Below are 23,592 nucleotides of genomic sequence, written 5' to 3'. Positions count from 1 at the left end.
GCAAGGAGGGCATCAATTCAGTCAGAGGTGGTAAGAATTGGATGAATGGGGACCCTGAAGTCTTACCTGCAGATTTCGATTTGATTTCCTTGCGGAACTTGGAACAAACACTGTTGTAGTTGGTGCAGATGTGGTGTAGACACCAGGCAGCCAACTGGTGGGCATTGTGAAACTGCAGGGAAGGGACCAAAAGAGGGTCAGACTGTTTTTTCTAAAGTGGGGCCACAAACAGACAGGAAGCCACTGAAGGGGTCCAGAAATAAGGCCTGTGCACTGCTTCAGTAAACGCCTTGTTCTGACTTGGACTGTGGTTCTCATCCCAGCCACATGTACCATTTGGCACACCACTCCTGTATCCCCTGACAGGCTCACCAAAAATAATCACGGCAGCAGATCAGGAGTTGAAAGTACGTCTTGCCCTCCCACCCACCTCGCCACCTGGCCCTCAACTGTGATAAGTGACCGTGGCCTCTGGAAGGCACCAGCCAACAGTAGAAAATAGCTATGTCATCTCTGTTTTAGGAAGCCTGGGCAACGCAATACTCCGTGTCACATGTCAGAGCTCAGCTTGCTGGGGCCAAAGATCTGAAAGAGGAGACTGTGGGATGTGTGACTGTCCTATACCTGTCCTTTGGTTACATAAGAAGAGCAGGAGGTGGGAGCACGAGGGGAGGGGTCCAAACCCTCCACCCCTCCTTTTTGAGCAGGTGCTCAGGGAGGTGACACCGAGGTAGCTGTGCCTGAAAAAGATCTGATGCTCAGAAACAGACAGTCAACTCCCCACTCCTTCCCCAAACTTCGCAGGTCTCCTTTCATTCCTCCCTGTCTTTGTCTGTACCTTTTCTTAGACATCCATTCTGTTGTTTGTTGCTCTTGTAGTTTCTTGGATTAGAGGGCACTCTGAAACCTACAGTCTAGCTTCTTCTGGGGCCACGTGGCCCTACACAAAGGCCAGGAGAAAAGCCAAAGTCCTCAGAAACTAACTCAAGAAACTCTCTGAAAATCACAACCCCAACATCATAGACAATTTTAGTTGGTGCTTTCAACTTTTGATACTAGATTTTTTTCTGAAAGTAGGATTAAAATAGTGGTGTATTAGAGGTGAATTGTACCTGCTCAGGAGAGCCAATTGTGGGGATTTCTTCCCTACTCTGAGTTCAGTGACTTCATGTTGGTAAAATGGGTCAGATGGGAAATTTACACCATGGAAATTAGAAAATGCAACAGATCAGGGTCCCACCTCTCCTCAAGTCGACTGTCAAATACTTACCAGCACGAATGAATGAGCTAAGACATAGGAGATTGCATCTTAAACCTGTCCTCCCAAGGCTTGTCAGAGCTTAGCATTAATCACATTATTTCCCTGCAGGGTGTATGTGTGGGCAGGGTGGGGGAGGGGACAGGGTAGGAACATAATGCAAACAAATAGACATGACTACAGATCATTAGCTTGAGAGGACTGGCCCTATATAATATTTTGCATCAGCCCTGGCTGGTGTAGCTCAGTGGATTGGTGCGGGCTGTGAACCAAAGGGTCACCAATTCGATTCCCAGTCAGGGCACATGCCTGGGTTGTGGGCCCGGTCCCCAGTGGGGGCCATGTGAGAGGCAACCCCACGTTGATATTTCTCTCCCTCTTTTTCTCCTTCCCTTTCCCTCTCTCTAAAAATAAATAAATAAAACCTTTAAAAATATTCTGCATCACTGCATCTCTAGGAGGAACACTGATTGGGCAGAACATACATCTCCAACTGTCCTCCAGGCCTGTTTAAAAGACCCCAAATTCTAACTTTGGACAACCAGTGGGAGCTTGCTGGTCCTACTGCAATTGATGTCTGTTCTCAGTTGTTATTGTAACCTCTATTAGCTTGTTTTTCACCTTAAATTTTACTGATGGGTGCTTGTTCCTATTTCTTGCACTTGCCCATGACTGTGTAGGGTGATGCCTGGTACGAGGGAGAAAACAACAACCACTTTGCATACTGCACAGGTTGCTGTGAAGTTTGAGTCCACCTTTTGCCCTTTTGAATCTGAGCCATCTCCTATGGCCACAGTTGCAATGGCCTGAGTGACACCTGCTGTGTGCCTCCCTCCTCTCCCTGACACCACCTCCTCTCCCTCAGTTGAGAAATATCACTCTAAATGGCCTGACCTAAGACTTAGTAAATCAGTTCCTTAACTGACAGGGGGAACAGAGAAAGCCAAACTCATCAGGCTGAAGAAAAGACTGACAAATTTATTCTCAATTCCTTCAGAGTGTAAAATCCCTGTCAGTAAGTCTATGCTGGGTTCTGGATAATCCCACCTATGTGCCTGGCATAACAAGAGGGCTTCCATTCTTCAGTGCTCTTTCTTGAACATTCTCTCCCACCTGATTCTCAACATAATCTATGAGGTTCACAGGTTGTGAATTACCATCCTCACTTCCTGTAGATAACGAAACTGAGGCAGAGTTTAGCTCTGTGCCTTGATTAAGTTATTCAGTGCAAAGCCGAAGCTGGACCTTGGACCCTCCCTCGAAGAGTACAGGAGTGTACAGGGATTACGGAATCACAGTATCCACATTCACCAACACTGACCTTAGAGAACCCCGGGGAGATGCAGTAGGACGTGGGGCCTAGAGGGACTTCATGGAATCCTGGACACTGATCCTGGCCAACACGTGTCCCAGAATTTTAAAAAGGAGAGACAAAACCTTCCCCTCACAAGCCCCAAGTTGTTCTCCCACATGTGAAGCTGGTGCCTCGGGGGACAATGGGGCTGGTGTGGGGGTGAGGTCCTTGTTGTCTTTTCAAAGGAAGCCCAGCAGGGTGAATGATGCATGAAATGTAAAACTCTCAGATCTTCTCAGTGTACACAGGGGCCTCTGTGACTCAGTGGTGACATCTTTATTTAGACAGATGCAACAGTGGAATGTTTTATCAGCATTAAACGAACTGGTCGAACACACTTAAAGGGTGAAAAGCAAATTGTTACAAACCTGGGCCAATTCCAAATAAGAGAGCACTTCTCCGTCAATGCCCACGCCACTCATAGCAGCCTTGGTCAGCTCCTGAACTGCGTGCTGTTCTGGGGGAGACAAGCAACGGGAGAAAGTTAAACCTTCCTCTGTGAACCAGACATCTTGCCTGGAGGGTCTGGTCTGGGGCCACCTAAGAGGCGAGGAGGCAGGGAACACTGTCCTGGAAGCCATCCTAACTGAATCTGGGGCCCATTCAGATGTGTGGCCTTTCAGTACATGGAGTTCTGGTCGCCGGCCATGGCACTGATGACTCTGGGGACACTTGTTAGTGTGTCTGAAATAAGCAGAGTCCTCCTCCAGGCCTTCACTGTCCAGTATGGTAACCACTGGCCACGAAAATGTTTATATTTACATTAATTTAAACTTAAGTAAAATAAAAAAATTTCAGGTGTTTAACCACAGCTAGCCACTTTTAAGTGCTCACTAGCTGCATGTAGATTGGACAAGGCAGGCACAGAATGTCCTGTCAGTGCAGAAAGTTCTATTGGACAGTGCTGCCCTGGAAAGCACCTTCCCAGAATCCTCTAGACCCTCTAGTATGTTCCTGTGAGACAGTGTCCCCACTCACCTCACTTTAACTCTCAACACTCTCTAACAGGGAGAGACTGAGTAACAGGAAGGAGTCCATATGGGGAGTTAAAAATGTGAGTGCATATGTCTGTCTCAACAGCTGCCGATGGGCAACATATTGTTCAGCCTCTTAGATTCTAACGAGCGGGTGACCGTCAGCCAGAAGTGACAAAAATCCAGCTGGGAGGGTCATTTCTGCTTGGGAGTTGTGTCCAAGTCCCCTAAGTTGAATTTGAATTGTGGTCCTGAGTCTTGCCTCTGTGGAGGCCGCCACCTGCCTCTGGGAGTGACAGGAGTGGGCAGGCCCTGCATTTCCAGCTCCTTGGTGTTGCTGTATTTTTCCCCATCCATATCACTGCGTCTGCTCTTCTAATGCAGTATCTTGCCAAATCATGCTTGCTTTCGGCTCTGGTTCTACATGCTTCTTAGTCAATATGCCCCTATCTGGTCAATAAGGTATCTGGATTTCAGCGGTTTCTTTGGCACACTATTTCTCAGCTAGGTTAACAAAGAGCTATTTGGAACTAAATTTCCCAGAGAAGGCATCAGGTTTTTTAATATAGGTAACTGTAACATTTCTTGATATTCATTCAACACTTTGGCTTGCAAAGCATTTTCACCGCTGAAAATGACTTTTGAACACCATTCTAAGCACTCTATACTTACACTAAACAGTACACACCAAACCGTACAAGTGTTTAAAAGAATCATCTTAGAAAGCCATATGTTACATAATTGTAACAGTAATGAAAGTAGATGTATAGGAAAGTCTACAGTCCACAGGAGAGGGTTTCTTTGGGTCAGTTTCTTTCATGGAAAAATCAGTCCCGCCATAGTAATATTTAAGCAAAAACAGGACTACTTGGAGATTGATCGAAAACCTTGTTCAACAGATGTGGCTCCAAATTGCTTCTGACTCTCAAAAAATCAAATTTATCCTTAAAGGACAGATACTTGTAGAAGCTGTGAATAGTCAAATGGCTTGGAACACTAACTTCTGAAAAAGGAAATTGCCCATCGCGGCTTCCTAGGGCTACTATTTAGGAAGCAGTGCGTACTCACATAGATCTATGACTTCAGGCGTATTCATTCACTGAAAACAGTTTTTAAAAATCAGATAGCAATGCTTCCACTATCCCTTGTTATCTAACTGAGGAAGAAGGAGGGGAAGGGAGGGCTCTACTCTCCTGTTGGCTGAGTGTAGTGGAAATGTGGAATACAGAGAAATAAATCTTTTTTTCGAAAGACATTACCAGGAGATCAAGCACACCTATGACTGGTTGGGTTGCTCATACATTCATTTTCATCCACTTAATGATTCAACAAATACTTATTGAGAAGCTAATATCCCAGGCTCTTTTCCATGTGCAGAGGATGGGCCAGTAAGCAATACAGGCACTGTCTCCGCTTGCACGGTTCACAGGAGTCAACTAAATGTAGTGATAAACATGCAGATTGTGAACGGACTCCACTGGTGAATGAAGCTGAAGGTTTACATTTAAATAAAAGGTGTTTGAGTGCATATATCCTACCTAGACTGGCTTCAGGTTACCAACTGAACAAGTCTAGAAATGATACATAAGATTTTGTGAAGTTAAGCCAAGTCTCTCTTTTTTTTCTTTCTCCCAAAATGATCTTGACAATGTCAGAACATTTTCTAAAATAGCTTAAAGAAAACCACTTACATAATGATGACTAGGTACCAGACATTTAACTCTTACATCTTCACAACAGCTCTATGGTATAATACTCTTATTCCCATTTTAAAGAGAGTGAAAGCTGAGACAAAGCGGTTAAGTCAAGTATGAAGTCAGTAAATGCTGGAGTCAAAGTTGGACCCCAAACAATCTGGCGGAGCAGCTTATGCTCTTAACTACTGCCTCCTATTGCCTCTTCCCTAAAGACCGTGTCTGAGTGCACATTTTGAAGGTGAGCATGGACACGAGAGTGTTATTTCAAATTCTGTGGTCCACAAATGAGGCAGCATGCATACAGCACAGGCCATGAGGGGAGGGGCTGTGTATCTTCCATCGTTGTATATTTGCATCACCTAACAGGGCCTACCACAAAGGAGACTCTTACCAAATGTTTGTTGAATTGAACTGGGCTGTCTGATACATTTGATAAGTTTATGTCAGTCACCCTGTACAAGACTGTTCTATACTGAGTGATACAAATTGACTTTTATTCCCTGGCAATCTTATTTTTGTTTACACATGATTTTGACAGATAGGACAGTCAGACACTGCATGGCCCCGTGTCTTCAGCCTTACCTGCGAGAGCAACCAGGTGTGGCAGGCAGAATCTGTTTGCCAAGGCAATTAGTTCCAGCGGGTCCAGGTCCAAAGTAGGTGACAACTGCTTGGTGTAGAGATAATCCAGCACTGCCTGCATTGACATCTTGTTTATATTTGGGAGATACACCTGAAATGTTATTTGAAAAGCTAAGTTCCAAGGAAGAAAGCAGTGGGCACATTATTTAGGCTGTACCACTTGTAAATATCCCAATTGTGTGCTTCAATATTGGCACGTCAGAAACACCTGCTTTGAGGCTGTGTATGGAAGTCACTCACTATTTACAGCTTCACACATAACAGTTTGATTTGTAGATGACAAAAGAGTGGGGCTGCCTGACAAAGCCTGATTTGGAATTTTTAAATGGCTATTTGGACTTATAAATCAGACAAATGGGCTATAAATGTACGATGACATTATGGGCCCTTCTTGCCAAGCACCTTACAATACTCAATTGTGGGGGAAAGAAATCTCCTAGCAACATGACAGGTGTTGGGGGGAGCTGCAGACTGCACTGTTGCTGATCCATGACAGAGCCCAGCTCTCTGAAACATCAAAAACAGAGGATGTGCAACCACTCGAGTTGCCACAGTGACTGGCTTGATTCCAACATTCTACCAATATATGCTAATACGATATACACACAATGACTCTGTCTATGGCACAATGACATAGAAAGACAGATGACAGTTCAATGACAGAACTACTGGAACATTAACAGGTATCAGTAGATTGAGAGAATCCAGAGAAATCCTCGCCTGGGGCTTCTGGAGGAATAGTTGATTGGTAAGGTGACCAGTCCCCTGTAGGATTCCCCTGATCTGCCTCCTGAGTACCTGTAGTCGCTGCCTATATAAATACATGCTGGAGTTCGTTAGGGAGCCAGGGAGTTCTGGACACCTGGGCATGGGCCAGTGAATGGGGATGCACACCGTACAGCAGCTACTCTTCACTCCAGGTCTCCAACTGCATGACAGCAGCCCTGGTGTTTACTATTGGAATGATGGCGATTATAAAGATCAACCTTATTTAAAGGCCCCCAATGCACAAGGTATTGTGTTAAGCCATCCAAATGCATGATCTACTTTGATCTTTAGAGGAAAAGATGATTATTTTTGCCCCTTTCTAGATAAGGAAATTGAGGTTTAGGGATGTTCAGTTGCATATCCAAGGTCACAGAGTTGTTAAGTAGTGACTGTGACTTGAAACAACCAGGGAGTATAGTTCTAAAGTCTCTGTTCAGAACTGCTGTGCAGCACTGGAAACACTTTATGGCAAGGAAGCAAAGGTTTGGGCTACAATACAACATATTTCATTAATGGTTTTTAAGAATTAGATTTCTAAGTGCAAAAGAATGAGCAGTTATAAACTCCTTAATCCTGGTGCTTAATAAACTTCTATACAGCATATAAAGATACACATCTATAATTATATATCATTATATCTATATTACATATCTAATGTTGCTCTCTTTCTCTGTATATATGTATATATGTATGCACGTGTGTGTGTGTGTGTGTGTATACACACACAGGGCTCGTAGCCAACGCATTCTGGTGGTGTGGTTCCAGAATTGCTTAAGCTATAGAAACCTTCTATATTATTATCCTCCTGCATATACACCAACCACCCCAGAGAGGGAATGTCCTTTCAGACAGAACTTCCCCTTAATGTATCAAAGGAAAGCCATGGAAAAGTTCCTATAAATGTTTAGAATATTATTCCCCATCCTTCATACATGAGGGGGAACACAAAAACCCTGGAATTTATTTATAAATCATGGTGTATTTATTCTTACATGTTAAAACTTTAGTCACCTCCAAAGTACTCTCCATGTGATGCAATAGGCCTTTCGAGACTTTTTTCCACTGCTCAAAACAGTTTTGAACTCGTTGATTTTAATACCTTTTAGTACTTCTGCCATTTTTTGTTTCAGCTCTTTCACATCAGCAAAATGTTTCTCTTTGAGGACTTTTTTCATCAGGGAAACAAAAAAAGTCGCTTGTGGAGAGAAACACCAGGGCCGCTGTGAATAGGAAGGGTGAGGTATGGGGGTCAAACTGTTTTTGTTCAAGAGCTGTTGAACATTCAGCGTGGTGTGGGCAGGTGGGCTTGTAAATCACCCATCATGAAACGGGCAAACACATTGAAAGAGTCTTCAAAAAAATTCACCAAAGCTGAATGCAGCTTCTCACAACAACACCAGCTGGTACACTGATACAGATGGGTTCCTAGAACACTCATCAAGTGAGAGGAAGCCTGTACTACAAGGGGCCTGCCCTCCAGAAGAAAATTCCAGTTTTGGGGGTCCCCTTGGATAGCCAGTGGAAACAATTATGATCCTATAAATAAGGTGTAGGGGTTATTGCCATCAATGATTTAACAAGTGTGACCATTTCAAGTTTCTAGCACAACCTCTGCAACAGATAGAACTTGGCAAGCAGAAACTCTTACTTGGCAAGCAGAAACTCTTACTAATATATATTACATAAGAATATTACTGTATTGTAATTAATTACTATTCCAGTGAATCTAACATAGAAATGTTTATGTGCACATGCATTTCTCTTTTACAGACACAAATTTACTTACAGATACTTACTTGTTTCTGTACATATGAGAAAATGGCAAAATCTTATTTCTGTAGAATAGTGTTTGGAATATTACAATTTTCTAGGTAACTGAAGGTTAATTAAGTTATAAAACTTGAAAATTTGAGCCACTTTGAATGTGAAAGTTCGGCATACATTTTATAAGGTGCTAAGTGCTATAAAGTATTAATAACTATGCATGTAAAAAGCCCCAGCGCTTCCTGTGGCCCCTGCTCTTGCAGACAGGGGGTGCCTGCTGTCCTTAAAAACAAGGGCTTGAAAGACAGGGCCAGAGGCCGGGGTAGGCCCAGTAGTGTCACTGCAGTGCTGTCAGGCACTTGATGGATCCCTCACCCTTTAGGACTTTCTCTTTACTTGTCTGTTACATGGGAGACATTTGGAATAGACGATACTGGGAGTTTTTGCATCTTCACTGAGATCATGGATTTGGATGATATTCAGATTACTTTAGCCTTTTTTTTTTCCCCGTAAGAGTGGGTTCTAAGTCATGGCAAAATGGACATCCTGAATTAAAAAAATCAACGTCCTAAACAACAAAACAAATAAACAAGCAATATATAGCCAAAGACAATGAATTAAAGAACAGGCTGACAGTGAGCAGAGGGGAGAGGGGAGGGAATTTCAGGAGAATTTCAGGGGAGAATAGGAAGGGTTTACAGGAACAAATATAAAGGACACATGGACAAAAACTAGGGGGGGTGGAAATAGGAGGGAGGTGGGGAGGGATGGGTGGGTGGGCTGGGATGGGAGTAAAGGACAGAAAGCTGTACTTGAACAATGATTAAAAAGAGGAAAAATTCCTGGCAGCAGGAAATGACAGATTCCAGCCACAGCCTCGCCCCTATACGCTCAGTGTCTTCGGAGTGTTCTGATATTTGTAATCATTCGTGACCTGCTGCTTCTTTCTTGCTAACAATATCAATATTTTTTTTTGAAATAATGGCTCTTTTGGGCAAATAATGTTAGGGACTTTTGGCAGTAACCAGCACATAAGAATAAACTAAAATCACTTTCATAGTCCACACTTTTTTTTCCTCATGGTTGATTCTTTTAAAAGCCTGTTTCTGTGATTTCAAAATTTATAATGAACTATATAACTATAAAGAGACCATTTTATAGAACTTTTAAAAATAATATAAATAAAACTACATAAAAAATGGAATTAAGAATTTTGCAATCAACCTGCTTGATGTAGCTTTTAAAAAAGTAATAATAGAGACTATAATGCTACCCTAAACAATGTCCCATATTCCAGTTCAGTTGCTTTAAAATTTTAATTGCGAAGATCAGCTCAGACTATTAGGCGTATAATTAGAGACAGTCTTCCAGAGAATGAGGAAGTATTGTAGACCCAGAGCACTGCTCACCACAACCCAGGCCTGCATTTTTAATAAGCCACTTGCTGAGGGCCTCTGGGAGAGAATTATGCTCACTGTTGTATTAAAAGTAATGAGAGAAAGATACGTAAAATAGTGTCTTCTTAAATATTAAATGACAAAAAAATAAAGTAACATCAATAGGCATATTTTTTTTCTGAAGATGCATGTGAATTCTATTAATTGAAAAAAAAAGGCTGCATATTGTAGGGGAAGTCACACTTTCACAAGACAAAATACAGTTAAAAGGCAGCCTAGAAAAGACAAATCTCAAGAGCAAATATGGGCCCATATCAACCCTGGAGCATTTTTTGGGTATGGAGTGCTCTTCCCACCCCTGTAACTTCTCTGCTAGGAAGGGAACTGGGGGCTTTAACTTAGGGGACAAAGGTCTTTAACTCCTCATTGGAAAGTGCTTAACAAGAATCTTCCAGGATAAGAGGCACTAACAACTCCTGAACATTAGTATGTTCTAGGCATCAAATTCGATGCTTTACACATGTACTCTCATGCCCTGGCTGCCCTTTGAAGAAGGTTCTTTCGTTATTCCCATTTTATAGATGAGGACACAGGCTTAGAGAGGGCTGGTAGCTTGCCCAGAGTCAAGCTGACACTGAAGTTCAAAACTACATAACTGTTGTAGGTTATTCTGGAAATAAAGAGAAGGAGCAAAAAAGGCAGGAATGCCAACTGCTGATGGCATCCTTCATATACCAGCAGGAGGAACTTTGGCACAGACCTTCGGTTGCTCGGTGTCAGGCTCTTTTGTCTTTTGGGTTGAATCTATACACACCTATCATTAGCCTTAGCTACAGCTCTAAGGGGTGAGTGACCTCCTCTTGGGGTGGGGGGCGAGTGCTCCGCAGGCCACTGCCTCCAGGAGAGGCTATTTAACAGCCACAGGTGGGCGGGCACATTCATGTTCGCAGCCAAGTTTTTGTTTTGGTCACCTCTCCTGCACATTTTAATCTGGAGACAATTACAGTCCATTCTGGGAAGGGATAAAGGGGATTAGCATTTGTGAGGTCAGCTCTGACAGTGTCCCTTTGTGCCTGGGTTCCCGACCTTGATCAACTTCTCTCTGCTGGGTTAATCACAGGCAGGCTGTCTACAGCACCGTCTGCGCACAATTCAGTGAGCTCCAAGAATAAGGGAAGCAGGCTGCTGGGCTCTTTATCTCTAGAAATTATCGAAGTCAGTGAAATGCCATTTGGATGAAGTTTTATTCATTGGTGGTTTCCTCACATTTTTTTTTTGTTGGAAGAGGCAAGGATATCATCAATACTATTGATATCAAAATAAGACTAATGGCAGCTACTGTTTATGTAATGTTTATCAGCAGCTTTGCAAGTATTCATTCTTATACTTCACAACCACGCTCTGGGCTATTATCCTGTTTTTTTCCAGGCAGAGAGGCTGGAGCGTAGAAAGGTGATACTTGCCTAAGGCCACATCGTTCTTACAGAGAGGAGCTGGGACCTGAGCCTCCCAGCTCCTTCCTTGGGCAGCCCCCAAGAGCTGGAGTAGTCTCAGCAACAACTCTCCAAAACACCTTTGCAGCTGCAGAAAACTTTTCATTTCATTACAAGCAAGGAGCTCCTGATTCAGAATGGCTGACAGATACCAGGAGAGGTCATTGGGATATTCTAGTGTCTTTCCTCCAAACAGCAGACAGTCTTTTGCTGGGGTGGCTTAGCAGCTGCAGTTTGTTCTGGAAGCAGGAGGGTGGCCCAGTGACCCGTCCTCAGCCTGGCCATCCTGGCTTGTGATTCTAGGGTTCTGTTTCCCTACTTGGGGATGCAAATGCAGGCTCCTGGGTGACAATGGGAGTGCTCAGATTTCTGGTGTGAGCATCTCTTTCAAAAAGTTAGGCATTGTTTTTGTGTTTCCTTTAAAAGTTTGGAGAGGTGCTGAGATAAGCAAAACAAGCCTCTTAGGACAGTAAACTTGATGGGGTGTCCCCATGTTTTTTTTTAAAGATGGTCAAAAATACTTGAAAAATTCAACAAAAATGCTTGCTCATCGCTAGACTAAAGTTGAAGGGTTTGAATAAAATTTTTCTTTCTTTTCCAACAGTTTGTAAAAAGATGAAGATATAGGGTCTGTAAGATACAGCTCGCTCTGCTATGAGAATATCCTTCTTTTGTGGATAAGGCCAGTGTCTGATGGGAATCCAGGGACGTCCACTAGACGGAAGCACTTTGAGAGATGTGTTCAGAGGAGTAACCATTTGCTTTGTGACTGTTTTCCTACCTTTGACAAACCCTCAGAGAAGGCTAGTTAGGGCTGAATCTTGGGGAGTGTCATAGCTCAAGGGGAACTCAATGGTGATTTGGTGTATTCCTCTTGTAGATGAGGAGAATGAGGCACAAGGGAGGTGGGTTCTTGAGGACCTCATCTGGCCAGGGCCAGAGCTGAGCCTAAGGCATAAGCGACTGAAGAAACATTTCACTGTCTTGAACTGCAGGAAGATGGGTTCTGTCTGGGAACATTTGTTCAAAAGTGCAGCTAATCATGTTTTCGGGGGAAGAGGAGGGCTGTGGGCATGAAAGGATGTGCATGTAAAGCGCCCAGGGGCTCACACATAACAAGAGAACAATAAAAGTGGGTTCCTCACAACTGCAGAATGTAGGAGAGGGTGACCTGACACTCCAGCATTGCCTAAGGAACTATTTCATGGAAGTAGCTAAAGAATCGAGGTCATCTGGCTAATAAAACACTTTATACAAATACACAGGCATATTCATGAAGACACCACTTAGGCATTTTGCAAGGCACGTACCTCACTGTTGGCGCTTTCCACGAATGACCCCCCAAACATGGCGGCCATCCACTGGCAGCTACAGATCAGCAGCGGTTTGTGGGCACTGATGGCTCCATCGTCCAACTTAAATGTTACATCTGCCCAAGGATTGAGGAAACACCACCATGAGTGAGCCAGTCTCGCTGACAGTCCCACCCACATTCATCAGTCTACATCTCTGGGACTCTCTCTTCCACGGCTTTTCTCCGTGACTGTGGGTCAGCTCCCGCCCCTGGTGCACCCAACTCCCAGCACGACTCCCAGCACGTTCTCCAGGGACTGAGGAGTGAGCACTCACACAGGGTGACCCAAATTCTCTGAACCATAAAGAAACATAAAGGAGTATTTTTTCCTTCCTATTATGAACAACTTCAGACATGTACAACAGTGGAAGGAATAATACAACAATGGACTTATCAGACTGTTAATATTTCACCCTGTTTGCTTCACTTATATGTGTATATACATACTTCTTTTATATGTGTGTAGACATTTTTAACAGATAGTATTGTACTTCATTCCTAACTACTTTATCAAGAGTTTCTAAAAATAAGAAGATTCTCCCAGATAACGATGTCATTATCATTCCTAGGAAAATTAAAAATAATTCCCTGACATTGCCCACTATCTAGTTTATATTAAAAATTTTCCAATTATCCCTAAAGTGTATGTTATAGCTTTTTTTCCTTAAACAGAATTCAGCTGAAGCTTCCTCACTGCATTTGGTCATTGTGCTTCTACAGTAAGGAGAGCATGATTTCATCAGCTTTACTTAAGGTCCACTATTTCATTTGCTGCAGGTTTAACCATTTTTTTCCATTAACTTTCAAGACTGCGTCTATACCATGATGGTAAATGTTTGGAGTAAATATTACTCATGAGCTTTAAACTTTAGGAACAGGCTTAGTGACCACTTATTAAATATATATTATCATGACAGGCATTATGAAAGATAAAGATACAAATGAATTATACATATAAACAGAAGCCAGGAAGTCATATAATGACATACACCCCCCCCCCCCCCCAGAGGACAACTTCAGAACAAAAATAGTACAAGCATGTAAAACAGTACAAGCATGGCTATATAACTCCCCTTGGATACAGGCCACCAGCGTGCTTAAGCAATTATGTAAGGACTCTGTGGGCAGACACACATAGTTATCAGAGACAAAGAAGGAACAAGAAAGGAGTGTGAGAACAAAATAGAAGACAGGATGGAGAGAGATGTGTCACCCCTGATGGGAATGCAGAGGGTCACCAAAGTTGCCTCCAATTTTTCAGTAGCCTCAGGACAAGAGGTCACTGATTTTTGTCACGGGTAAGTGGTGAGGGTCGGTGGAGCACCAATTTGGTCAGGAAGGAATCCTGAAGGGAAACTGCAGGCATCAAGCCGATTGACTCAGGCTCGGGGGTAGCCTGACCTATATCCCAGGAAGCTCTACGATCCCATGGCACTGTAGGGGAGAGCTTGGGTAGAAATCCTGGATTACCACCTAACTTTCTCTGTCCCTCAGCTTCACCATCTGAAAAGTATAGCTAATAATATTTAGCCCTAAGTCTGATGAGAATTAAATAAGTAAATACGTGTAACTTAGGTGAGCGGGAAAAAACTAGGTATTCATACAGGTTAATGACAGTTATCCTTTCCCTTTCTCATGTCTGGCTAATGTTTGATAAGACACAATCAAAGGTACCCACGACTTGGTTGTTGGACCTACTCACCTGAGAACGTCCCCTTGCTGAGACACTCTTTTATCCGGTTAGCCTTCCTGACGTGAAATGCTTTCGTAATCTCCTGGTTCATGAAGGCTTCTTTGTTCATGATGTTTTCCACCATCATCCTCAAATCAAACATCTCCAGGATCTCTGCGATCTGAGCCAGGCCCACCAAATCCTTTTCCTTTTCATCCAGTTGCCCTGTATAAAGAAACTGGAGCAGGGTCCGGAAAGGGCCTGGCTGGACTGATGCGTCCATCCTGACCACCGTCACGGGGACCACTCGCTTTGAGATGGGGTTGACTTGCATTTCCTTGTGCATGCTAATAAATCCCTTACTCCAGCCTGCCAAAGTCTGTGTCTCTGGGATTGAGAGCTCAGCTTCCACCTTCAGAGTCTCCTGTGGGAATAGGTTCTGGCTGGAGGACTCCCACTGGTCAGCCTGAGGTGTCCTTGGGGTGCCCTCCTCCTTTTCCTCATCCGGGTCAACACTCAATGCCCGCCCCTGCAAATCGCTGCTCTGCCTCTCCTTCTCACAAGCAACTTCGCTCCAGTCTAGGGTTTCTTCATAGTCTATTAAAAAAAGATCATAAAATTTGGAAGAGGAGGTAGCGAGGTAAATTCGGTGTGCAAAGATGTGCTCTTGGTCCTGAAGGATGAACAGGACATCGGCACACAGAGGATTGTCCAGTAAACAGGCAGCTTCGTTTGTCCCCATGGAGGGACATTCTGGAACTTTGATAACTGGTGGAGGGGCTTTTGGAGGTAGGAATGGTGCCTGAAGTAAAGGTTTCTGAACCTTCTTTAAGTGGGATTTCCAGAACTGCAGGTGCCGACGGGAAATCAGCGCTGCTCGGATTGCATTGTCAAAGACATCCTTGATTCCAAACTGGTCAAACACGCTTGTTTCATAGTATGGTATGCCAAGTTCCTTTGCAACCTCTCGGCCTTTTTCAGGGGGCAGAATATCCCCTCTCTTTATGGGCCTGAAAGAGAATATTTTTAAAAATTACTATAAGCTTAATTTTAGGAGAAAAGTAGTAACCAGAGTCTAAGGACCTAATTGAATTATACATTTAAAAACCTCCTAATTCACCGTAAGATGTAACCTGTTAAAATCCTACTCAGGTTTTTAATAAGGCTCTTAAAAAATCTACTACCATCCTAAAGTCTTTCAAATATAAAGGACTTACGACTACAGGAAAAAAATGCTTTCAGTAGTAACCATAGTAACTTAAGTCACAGCCATTTACTAGCTATTTGATCCTGGGAAAGTTAATCTCTTTTAAGCCTTGTTTCTCTCATCTGTGAAGAGGAATAATAAATAATGTGGACCTGTATCTTCAAAGACTGTTGAGAGGTTTAAATGAGATAATATGCTTAGCACAGTACCTACTGCTTGATAAATGTTAGCTGTTATCATCATCACCACCATCATCATCTTCATCATAACCTTATGCTTAAATTTTGCTTTATAATTTTAAAATGAATCCATGTTCATTATCTCACTCGAGTCTCACAATAACCCTATAGGTGTTATTTTCATTTACATTCTGAAGAAACTGAGGAAGAGAGTTTGAAGGGTTTGTCTAAGGTCATACTTGCAAGTTACTGAGAGGCCTCTACTTAGCAATCAGAGCCCAGATTAAATGGCCCACATCCAATGCTCATTGTGTTTTCTACAATTAGATTTGTGAATCTTCTTTCATATCTTTCTCCTTCCCTTTTCTTCCACTCTCCTTAGTCAGGACCTCATTATCTTCTGCCTGGATGAGTAGATTAATCTCTTAACTGGTCTTTCTTCAGCTTCTCCACATTATAGCCCACAGTTCTCACTCCTGCATGAAAAATCCTTACGTAACACAAGTGTGACATAGCTGCACTTCTTGAAAAAAATTTTCTTCTTGTTCCACAAAGCTCAGGGAGTAAAATCTGCAACTTCTGGGCTGGCACACAAGACAAATTTACAATCTAATCAAACCCAGGGAGGGCAAACCTTTGGAAGCAGTATGAACAGAATAGTTCTATGACTGTGGCATAACCACAGAGAAGATACACATGACTTCTGGGACGTAGGTAAGATGTAATCTGTTATCCTCTACACAAATGCACCCTTGGTTTGAGAAATACTCATAGGAATTGATCTTCCTAAATAAATATTTGGCTTTCAAGACCAAAGGTAATATGTGTGTGACAGGCACTACTAGTCTTAGGGGAGATAAGATAATACTGGGTAAAATTTAGATTTGAGAAGACCTGGATTGAAAAGAGTTAAAACTTCAGGGTGTTGCAAAAATGGAAGGGAAGTATAGGGAAGAAAATGAAATGTCAAGGTTTGTTCCCAGGGGGCATTTTGTGCTCCTTGTTCCTGGGACTGACTGGAAGATCACTAACTGAGGACATTTTTTTCAAGGTTGAGCTCAAATATCTCTCATTTATACAATCGCAGAACTGCTCTATAGAAGGGCCTGGCCCCTCCACCATCCTCTGGAACTCTGTAACTCTCTCAGTCCTCCACATGTCCATGGTTTTGAGGCCTGGCCATCTTCACCTATTCTTTCATCCAGAAAGTTCTGAGCTGGGTGGTCTCTTATTCACCGTGAGTCCTCTTTTTCTCTCTGTGTCTTCTAATATTCAATTCCTAGCCCATGCCTTTAAGAATAGAAGGATTGTGAAAACCTAATATGAAATGTTTTCAGAAAAGGTATCCACAATGTTCCCAGAACATTAGAAATTTCTCAACAAAGGACCATTTGCTTTTGCTGTGAGAGCATAAAAATTGTATCCATATAAAATTTTGTAACAAGCACATTAGCAAACACTGAAGGAAGGTTTTGATATCGGCATTTTGAAAAGCTATGCTCTCCAGGAAAAAATGTAGTTAAACATAAAACAAAATTATTTTTATAAAGGTAATATTTATTAAAGGAGCATAAGTTTTTAAAAACTCTTATTCCTTACTCCTCCTAATTGGTAACATTTTATGTAGAGTAAAAAAAGTCCTCCGTCGAGTTGATTTTTAAACTTGTGACACATTAAAAACATGTTCATTAGAGGCATTTAAAAAAGTTTTGCAACTATATTTCCATATGATTTTTAAGGCCGGAGACTGTCATCTTGCTAGTGAAATACTCTCAGAGGTTGGATTGAGGGGAATGAGAAGATGAAAACCTTTGGATATGCTTATGTGTATGAAGCTGATGTGCCTGGGGCCAAAAATTGTGGCTGATCACTCTGTTATTTAGCTTTATTATGATCATCATAATTTCAAGCAGGACATTATAAGTAGCTAACATTTACTTTGTTTAATACTTTACACATTTCAAAAGTACTTTTCTACACACCATGTCATAATTAGAGAATTCACTTCAAGCACTGGCCAACCTTTTAGAAAAATGAGTTCCTACCTAACAGGTGATGGTGAGCCACAGAAGGGTCAGGACACGCCCCCTCATGATCAGTAAGCTAACTGGGAACGTATGGCTGGCTGATGGGGTCCCAGGGCCATCCCTGAACAGAACTCTAGGCTACAGAGACATCTGCTACCTCCATATTTTAATTTGGCCAGCACAGCAAAACACCGAGTACCTTGGCATACCTTGCTAAAGGGCGTCGGGCTCGATTAACAGCTTCGAGATCAGCATAGCGGAGATCTAGCTGGCAGCCAACGAGGACAACAGGTGTGCGGGGGCAAAAGTGCTTGATTTCTTGATACCACATTGTTTTCACATGATTTAGGGAATTGGGATTAGCGATCGAAAAACAGAGAACCACAACATCAGACCTAAAAGGAAATCACAAAAAAGCTATATCACAAAAAAAACTTTTATCTTTTATCGCTATGGTTCCTCCTCACCCCCACCCATCTAATGCCAATTATCGTGTCACAAAAATAAAAAGACTAGATATTAAACTACACCTTGGAGTCATGCAAACAGCCTGATAAGCCCCCACAGTCCAGCAACAACACAGCCCGAGTTCATTTCCATGTGGCACTACAGAAGGCCTATGCGCTGAAAAGTTTCCGGTGAAGTTATCTTACAGTAGGGATGGTGATGCAGACTTGAGTCAGCCCTAGAACCACAACATGCTGAACTATTTCTGTTCACCACAGGAAATAGTTTCAAGATAAAAGAAAATAATACAAATGACCTTTTACCAGTTAAAACAAAAAGGTGATGATGACTCAATCCAGTGAGATAAAGCAAACATCTTAAACATTACTGAAAATGTAACAGGTATTGCAGAACAAGGTTGGCAAATGCACAGAAGGATTTCCACCCTTCTTCCCACACCTGTAGAGAGCACAACCACTGATCTACTTCTTAATATGCAGGAATTTAGACTCTTTACTAGGTATAAGGTAAGAAGGTAGTAGTAACATTAAAACTAGCAAGGGTTAGGTGGGTGGCTAAAAAATGAGAAAATGTTGGAAATAGATTTCTCAAATGTTATTTGTGACACATAGCAGGTATATAGGTAAAAGAAAAAAATTCCTTTATAGTCAATTTTGACATAAAGATCTTCCATTTTCATATAACAACTTACCATTCTTGAAGCAGTTGTTTAATTATGGTATTTGACAGATAGTTGCTAAAAGGTATCTTTAATAAGAATTATAAACCATCATTCTAGGTTAAAATTAGGCTGAATGATGACTTTGAGAACATGGAGACAGAAGAGTATAAGGAATAGGAAGAGTTATGCCCAAGGATTCAAGACTATCTTGCAGCTCAATTCGGAAACAAGCTCTTACAATTCTATTAGATGTTAATGTATTACCTTTATTGTTTATATAATGAAAAGAATCAAGTTGATGAATCAAAACACCTTTTTTTATTTTTTGAGCTCGAAATGAATACAGGAATTTGTATATGTTGGAAACTGGGGAGGACCTCGTCCAAAGAGCAACAGCTGAAGTTCCACGGGGACCAGAAACCCGCACTGAGAGCCAGCCCTAAACATGCGCTGCCTGGCCAGGAGGTTCCCGGTTCTGGAATTCAGCAAAGCAGCAGTATACAAAATAAATACCCAGGAAGCAGTTGCATTTTGTACACCAATAATGAAATAGCAGAAGGGAAACAAAGAAAACAACGCCATTCACCATTGCCTCAGTTAAAAAAAAACACAAAAAACCTAGGGTAAATTTAATCAAAACACCTTCTTTTAAATCATTAATGAGCTTTCTTCCTACATCTCAATGAAGATAAATATATCCAGACAATCATAACAATATCTAAAAATAAGCATTTGCAATGCAGAAAACGGCAGGGTGCTTATATTAAATTTAATTCACAAGTTGAGTCTTTAAATATATACATATTGCAACAAATCACAGAAATATGGGAAAACAATTCTGAGATTAAAATATTTACAAATCATAAAAGGTGGATCTAGGACTCAAAGTAGACGAATGTGTTAATCTGCATATTTAGTATGCCACTGAAATAAAGACAGTGTCAAAGATTCTTGAATACTGGAAAATATAATATGTATAAAAGTATTCATAAATAATGAAAAGAAAGCATGTCTCGTCTTTGGGGTTCTGATTTAGTAGAATATTCTGTGCACAGTCTTAACTTCTAATCAGCATAAATAACAGCACCCACTAAAGCCAAGAATGCTTTGAATTTTACATTTTTTAGGAGCTCAGTTTTCTATTATTCAGAATCCTATTTATATAGGATATCTGATGTAGCTCTGCTGTAAGCTTTATCCTGATCGTAAAATAAAGCCACCATGAATTTTGGCACAGTGAGAATAATATGGCAATATCTGAGGTTCAATATTACAGAGAAAAGCTGAGGAAATATATTCAGTACCTAAAAATGGAATAGTATGTATATGTATAAACTTGTTCTAACTGGTGCCTTCTATTTCCATATTAAGGTACCTGACTATAAAAAATCATTCTCAGAGCTTAATTTATATGACAGACATGTAGCTAAATGTCAATTCTCTTATCTAATTTTATGATACAGCATGTGATGTTTTGAAATCAGAGCTAGCTCGGTTGCCAAGGTTACCATGATAACACTCATGCCAGTGAACACATATTACTCTCCAGATGACCTGTAAACAAGTACAGACAGGGCCTTGGGGGTTGGGAAAAAATGGAATCTCCTGATGGTAGCACAGTGCCATCACACAGCACAGGCCCAGAGGGCCCAACTTCTGACTATGTCATATCAATATCTCAATGTAGGAAATGCTGCTGGAAAGCCAGAAAAATAAGTCACATCTCTAAATATTTGTCTTTGAAGGAATGATAGTTAAAGAGAAGAGATTGCACTGAAAGCAACATTACTTCTGAAGCTAAAATAACTTACTGAGTCAAAATTCTATTTGCATTCTTAGAATAGTTATTTTTTACCTTTTTTAATGCACATCTATGAGAATCTGTCCCCATAATTTTATATTGAAAGTAGCTAAAATATCATATTTGCTTAAATGTCTTTGGTTTAATCCTTCTTGGGCTAAGTATAAATACAATCTTGTATACAGATTATACAGAATCTTATTCTTTATGGATGCAGTACTTGAACTCCGATTTTAACCAAAAGGCTGACAGGTCAATGGATGGAGAGATAGGGCCATAAAATGATGCTGTGTTAACACAGCAGCATCTTCATCTCAACGTTCTCAGCACACTAGTGTCCTCTGTGATATAAACACCTATAGAATTAAGTAACTCGTTTGAGAATTCCATTTATTCCCCCTAGATTTGGAGCCATTTTTTAATCTAGCCAAAGAAGGCACAAAACCTGCGGTATGGAATATCTCCAGCTTTAGGCAGAATTCCAAGGAACTAGAGATATTAAATAACTTTTAATCAAAACATTCATTCCCATGTGGAGACTGTTCAATGTCTGCCACAAGTTCATGTTTAAAAATGCCATTCCTATGAAAGATAAAAAGAAAAAGGCAACTTTTAGCATTTTTACTTCTATGGCTCTGTTACTTCTCTTTTTTTTTTTAACTTTGAAGAGCCTATTTTAAAAATAATTGGTAGGGGGAGGTGTGATGAGGGCATCTTCACATATTAGGCAGTAGGTGAACCTAGAAATGACCTCAGGGTTCCTATTTCAGCTGTAAAGAGAATCTGGTAGGATTTAAATGGAGTCCTACAGCTATTTGGAGTAGAAAGCACAAGATTTAAGGAATGCAGAGGCAAAGCACAAAGCAGACTAAACTCTTAACTCGGGAACTTGAATATTCAGAAGGGGTGGGAAGAGTTTTAAATATATATATCTACTTTTTTTGTGACTGGGCTAAGTAATTGGATTAAAGAAAGCCAGGATTACCAACAATTTAAGAGTGTACAGTCTCCGTTGCTGGTCTATGAAAGTTTATTTTTTTTTTGTAGAAAATGTGACTTTTTGTTCCTAAGGGAAAATATCAATATAAAAGTTTCACTAGGGCACTAACATATCAAATAATGCCAATAAAATACTGTTTTGATTAGTTAAGTAAAAAATAACCCAGAGTGAATCTGTATGTTGAAACACCATGCATCTCCAGTTTCATGGACGGGCAGGCAGGGGAAGGGTACAGAAAGAGACCTAGTCATCCAAAAATGCTTGCACTGAGAAAGCCAACCTCAGTTTTCCTTCAGATATTAAACAAACAAAAAAGCATATTTTTTCAGTGATCTTTCAAGGAGAACACTGGCCAAAGATAGCATGCAAAAAGATTGGCAAAGATATTTGGATAACATAAGGAGTTCATGCAAAGGATAAAAAGAAAAAAATCTGAAAAAAGTGCATCTTATCCACATATCTTGGCCCAAGCTGGATTTTAAACAGCAAATGCCACACATGTGCTCAAGGCTTGTCTTTGTAACATCTACAATCAAATACAGCAAGCTTGGTAGGAAAAGGTCACAGGAGCAATGAGAAGCTAAACTGCTTTTCCAATCTGAAATACCAAATTCATCCTTTGAAGAAGTGGTTGAAAAGGGTACATAATCAATACCAAAGATCGGTTATTAGGAATGAATCTTAAGTTCTTTTCTATCACAAAAGTGCTTCCATCTCTTAGTTCGTCTTTCCTTTTCTAGTCCCATCTATTTTGCTACCATTGTCCAACTAAGGAACTGTGAACTTTGAGTTTTCTTATTTGGTTAAATGGAAAAGAATTCCTACATTATCCTTTGTCCAAGAGCCTACCATCCGGCCAATGTGATGGGCAATGTGAAAGACAGTGGATTCCATGCAAAATTCCAGATAGCTCTGAGTGGGACAGCCAAATGCTCTTCTGCAATGTGCCAGTTCCGGTTGGGTATCTTGCACTCAATGACTAAAAAGAAGCTAACAATTATATCACCCTGAGCCTTGCCTGGAAGTATCTCCCTATTTTAACAAACATTTTTAAGCCTTTTGTTCTGTGGTAAGATCCTGCCACTTTATATGTTGCTACTCCCTATTATTATTCCTTTTTTTTTTTAGTAGAAACTCTCATATTCTTTACATGGGTAGAGATTCTAATGACATTTTTTAATGGGTTTCTTTTTTTTGTCCCCCTTTGGCAAAGATTCAAGTACAAGTCTCTGACCTCCACTTTTGGGGCTTCAAACTCCCCCCTCCCACCCCACCAGTAATCAAAGTATGTTCTTTACAGAAACATTTTCAAAATCATTCATATCAACAGCGCACCTTTCATGCATGTAGTCTGACAGCGCTATGCAAACAGACAGATCAAAACAGCACAAAACAGCTGGGAGCATGGCAGAGGAAAGAAATGTGTAACATGTGGCTTTGGAAAATTTTAGTAGGGGAGCAGCCCGGTATGTATGAGATGCAGAGGGAGTTGTCAGTGATGGTGAACATAACCACCTGGAGATGAATGGCCATGTAAGCTCATACTCATGGAAGATGGAGAGGCCTGCAGGGGAGCGCCTGGCAGGGCAGGGCCATGCAGCGCCCTGGAGGTGAGCGGGGAAGTCAAGTCAATACTTTACCAATAGCAGTGAGGCTTCTTAAGTACAGATGTTATGTGGGGAAAACTGTGAAAACGTCCTGAAATATATCCAGATTTGGGAGTGATTAGCATGCGCAACTTTCTTCCAAGCCCACAACTGCATGTATAGTAGGAAGCAACATTTCAAACCAGTTTGCCCCCACCCTCCGAAAATGGGACCAGAGCAGTGCACAGTCTTGGGCAAGAAAGCCATAGCCACACTCCACCAATGCCACC

General features: G+C 41.4%; 1 protein-coding gene across 6 annotated transcripts in view; it reads right to left on the bottom strand.

The window, feature by feature from the left end:
* The window catches only part of RHOBTB1 (Rho related BTB domain containing 1), a 61,894-nt gene that overhangs the window by 2,534 nt on the left and 35,768 nt on the right, over nucleotides 1–23,592 (bottom strand). For 5 of the 6 annotated variants that reach the window (XM_045842204.1, XM_045842202.1, XM_045842205.1 and 2 more), the window contains 6 exons: nucleotides 17,996–18,181; nucleotides 14,404–15,383; nucleotides 12,658–12,776; nucleotides 5,866–6,016; nucleotides 2,981–3,069; nucleotides 67–172 (listed from right to left, as the gene is read on the bottom strand). In XM_045842204.1, coding sequence (XP_045698160.1) covers nucleotides 67–172; nucleotides 2,981–3,069; nucleotides 5,866–6,016; nucleotides 12,658–12,776; nucleotides 14,404–15,383; nucleotides 17,996–18,181 — 1,631 coding nt within the window. Of the gene's footprint in view, nucleotides 1–66; nucleotides 173–2,980; nucleotides 3,070–5,865; nucleotides 6,017–12,657; nucleotides 12,777–14,403; nucleotides 15,384–17,995; nucleotides 18,182–23,356; nucleotides 23,415–23,592 lie in introns of all 6 variants that reach the window. The other variant, XM_045842208.1, reaches the window with a different exon arrangement.

This window comes from Phyllostomus hastatus, unplaced genomic scaffold (assembly GCF_019186645.2).
Source record: "Phyllostomus hastatus isolate PE091 unplaced genomic scaffold, TTU_PhHast_1.1 phas_contig_38, whole genome shotgun sequence".
In the NCBI taxonomy this organism is placed as follows: domain Eukaryota; kingdom Metazoa; phylum Chordata; class Mammalia; order Chiroptera; family Phyllostomidae; genus Phyllostomus; species Phyllostomus hastatus.
This window is presented reverse-complemented; position numbering and strand designations above follow the sequence as displayed.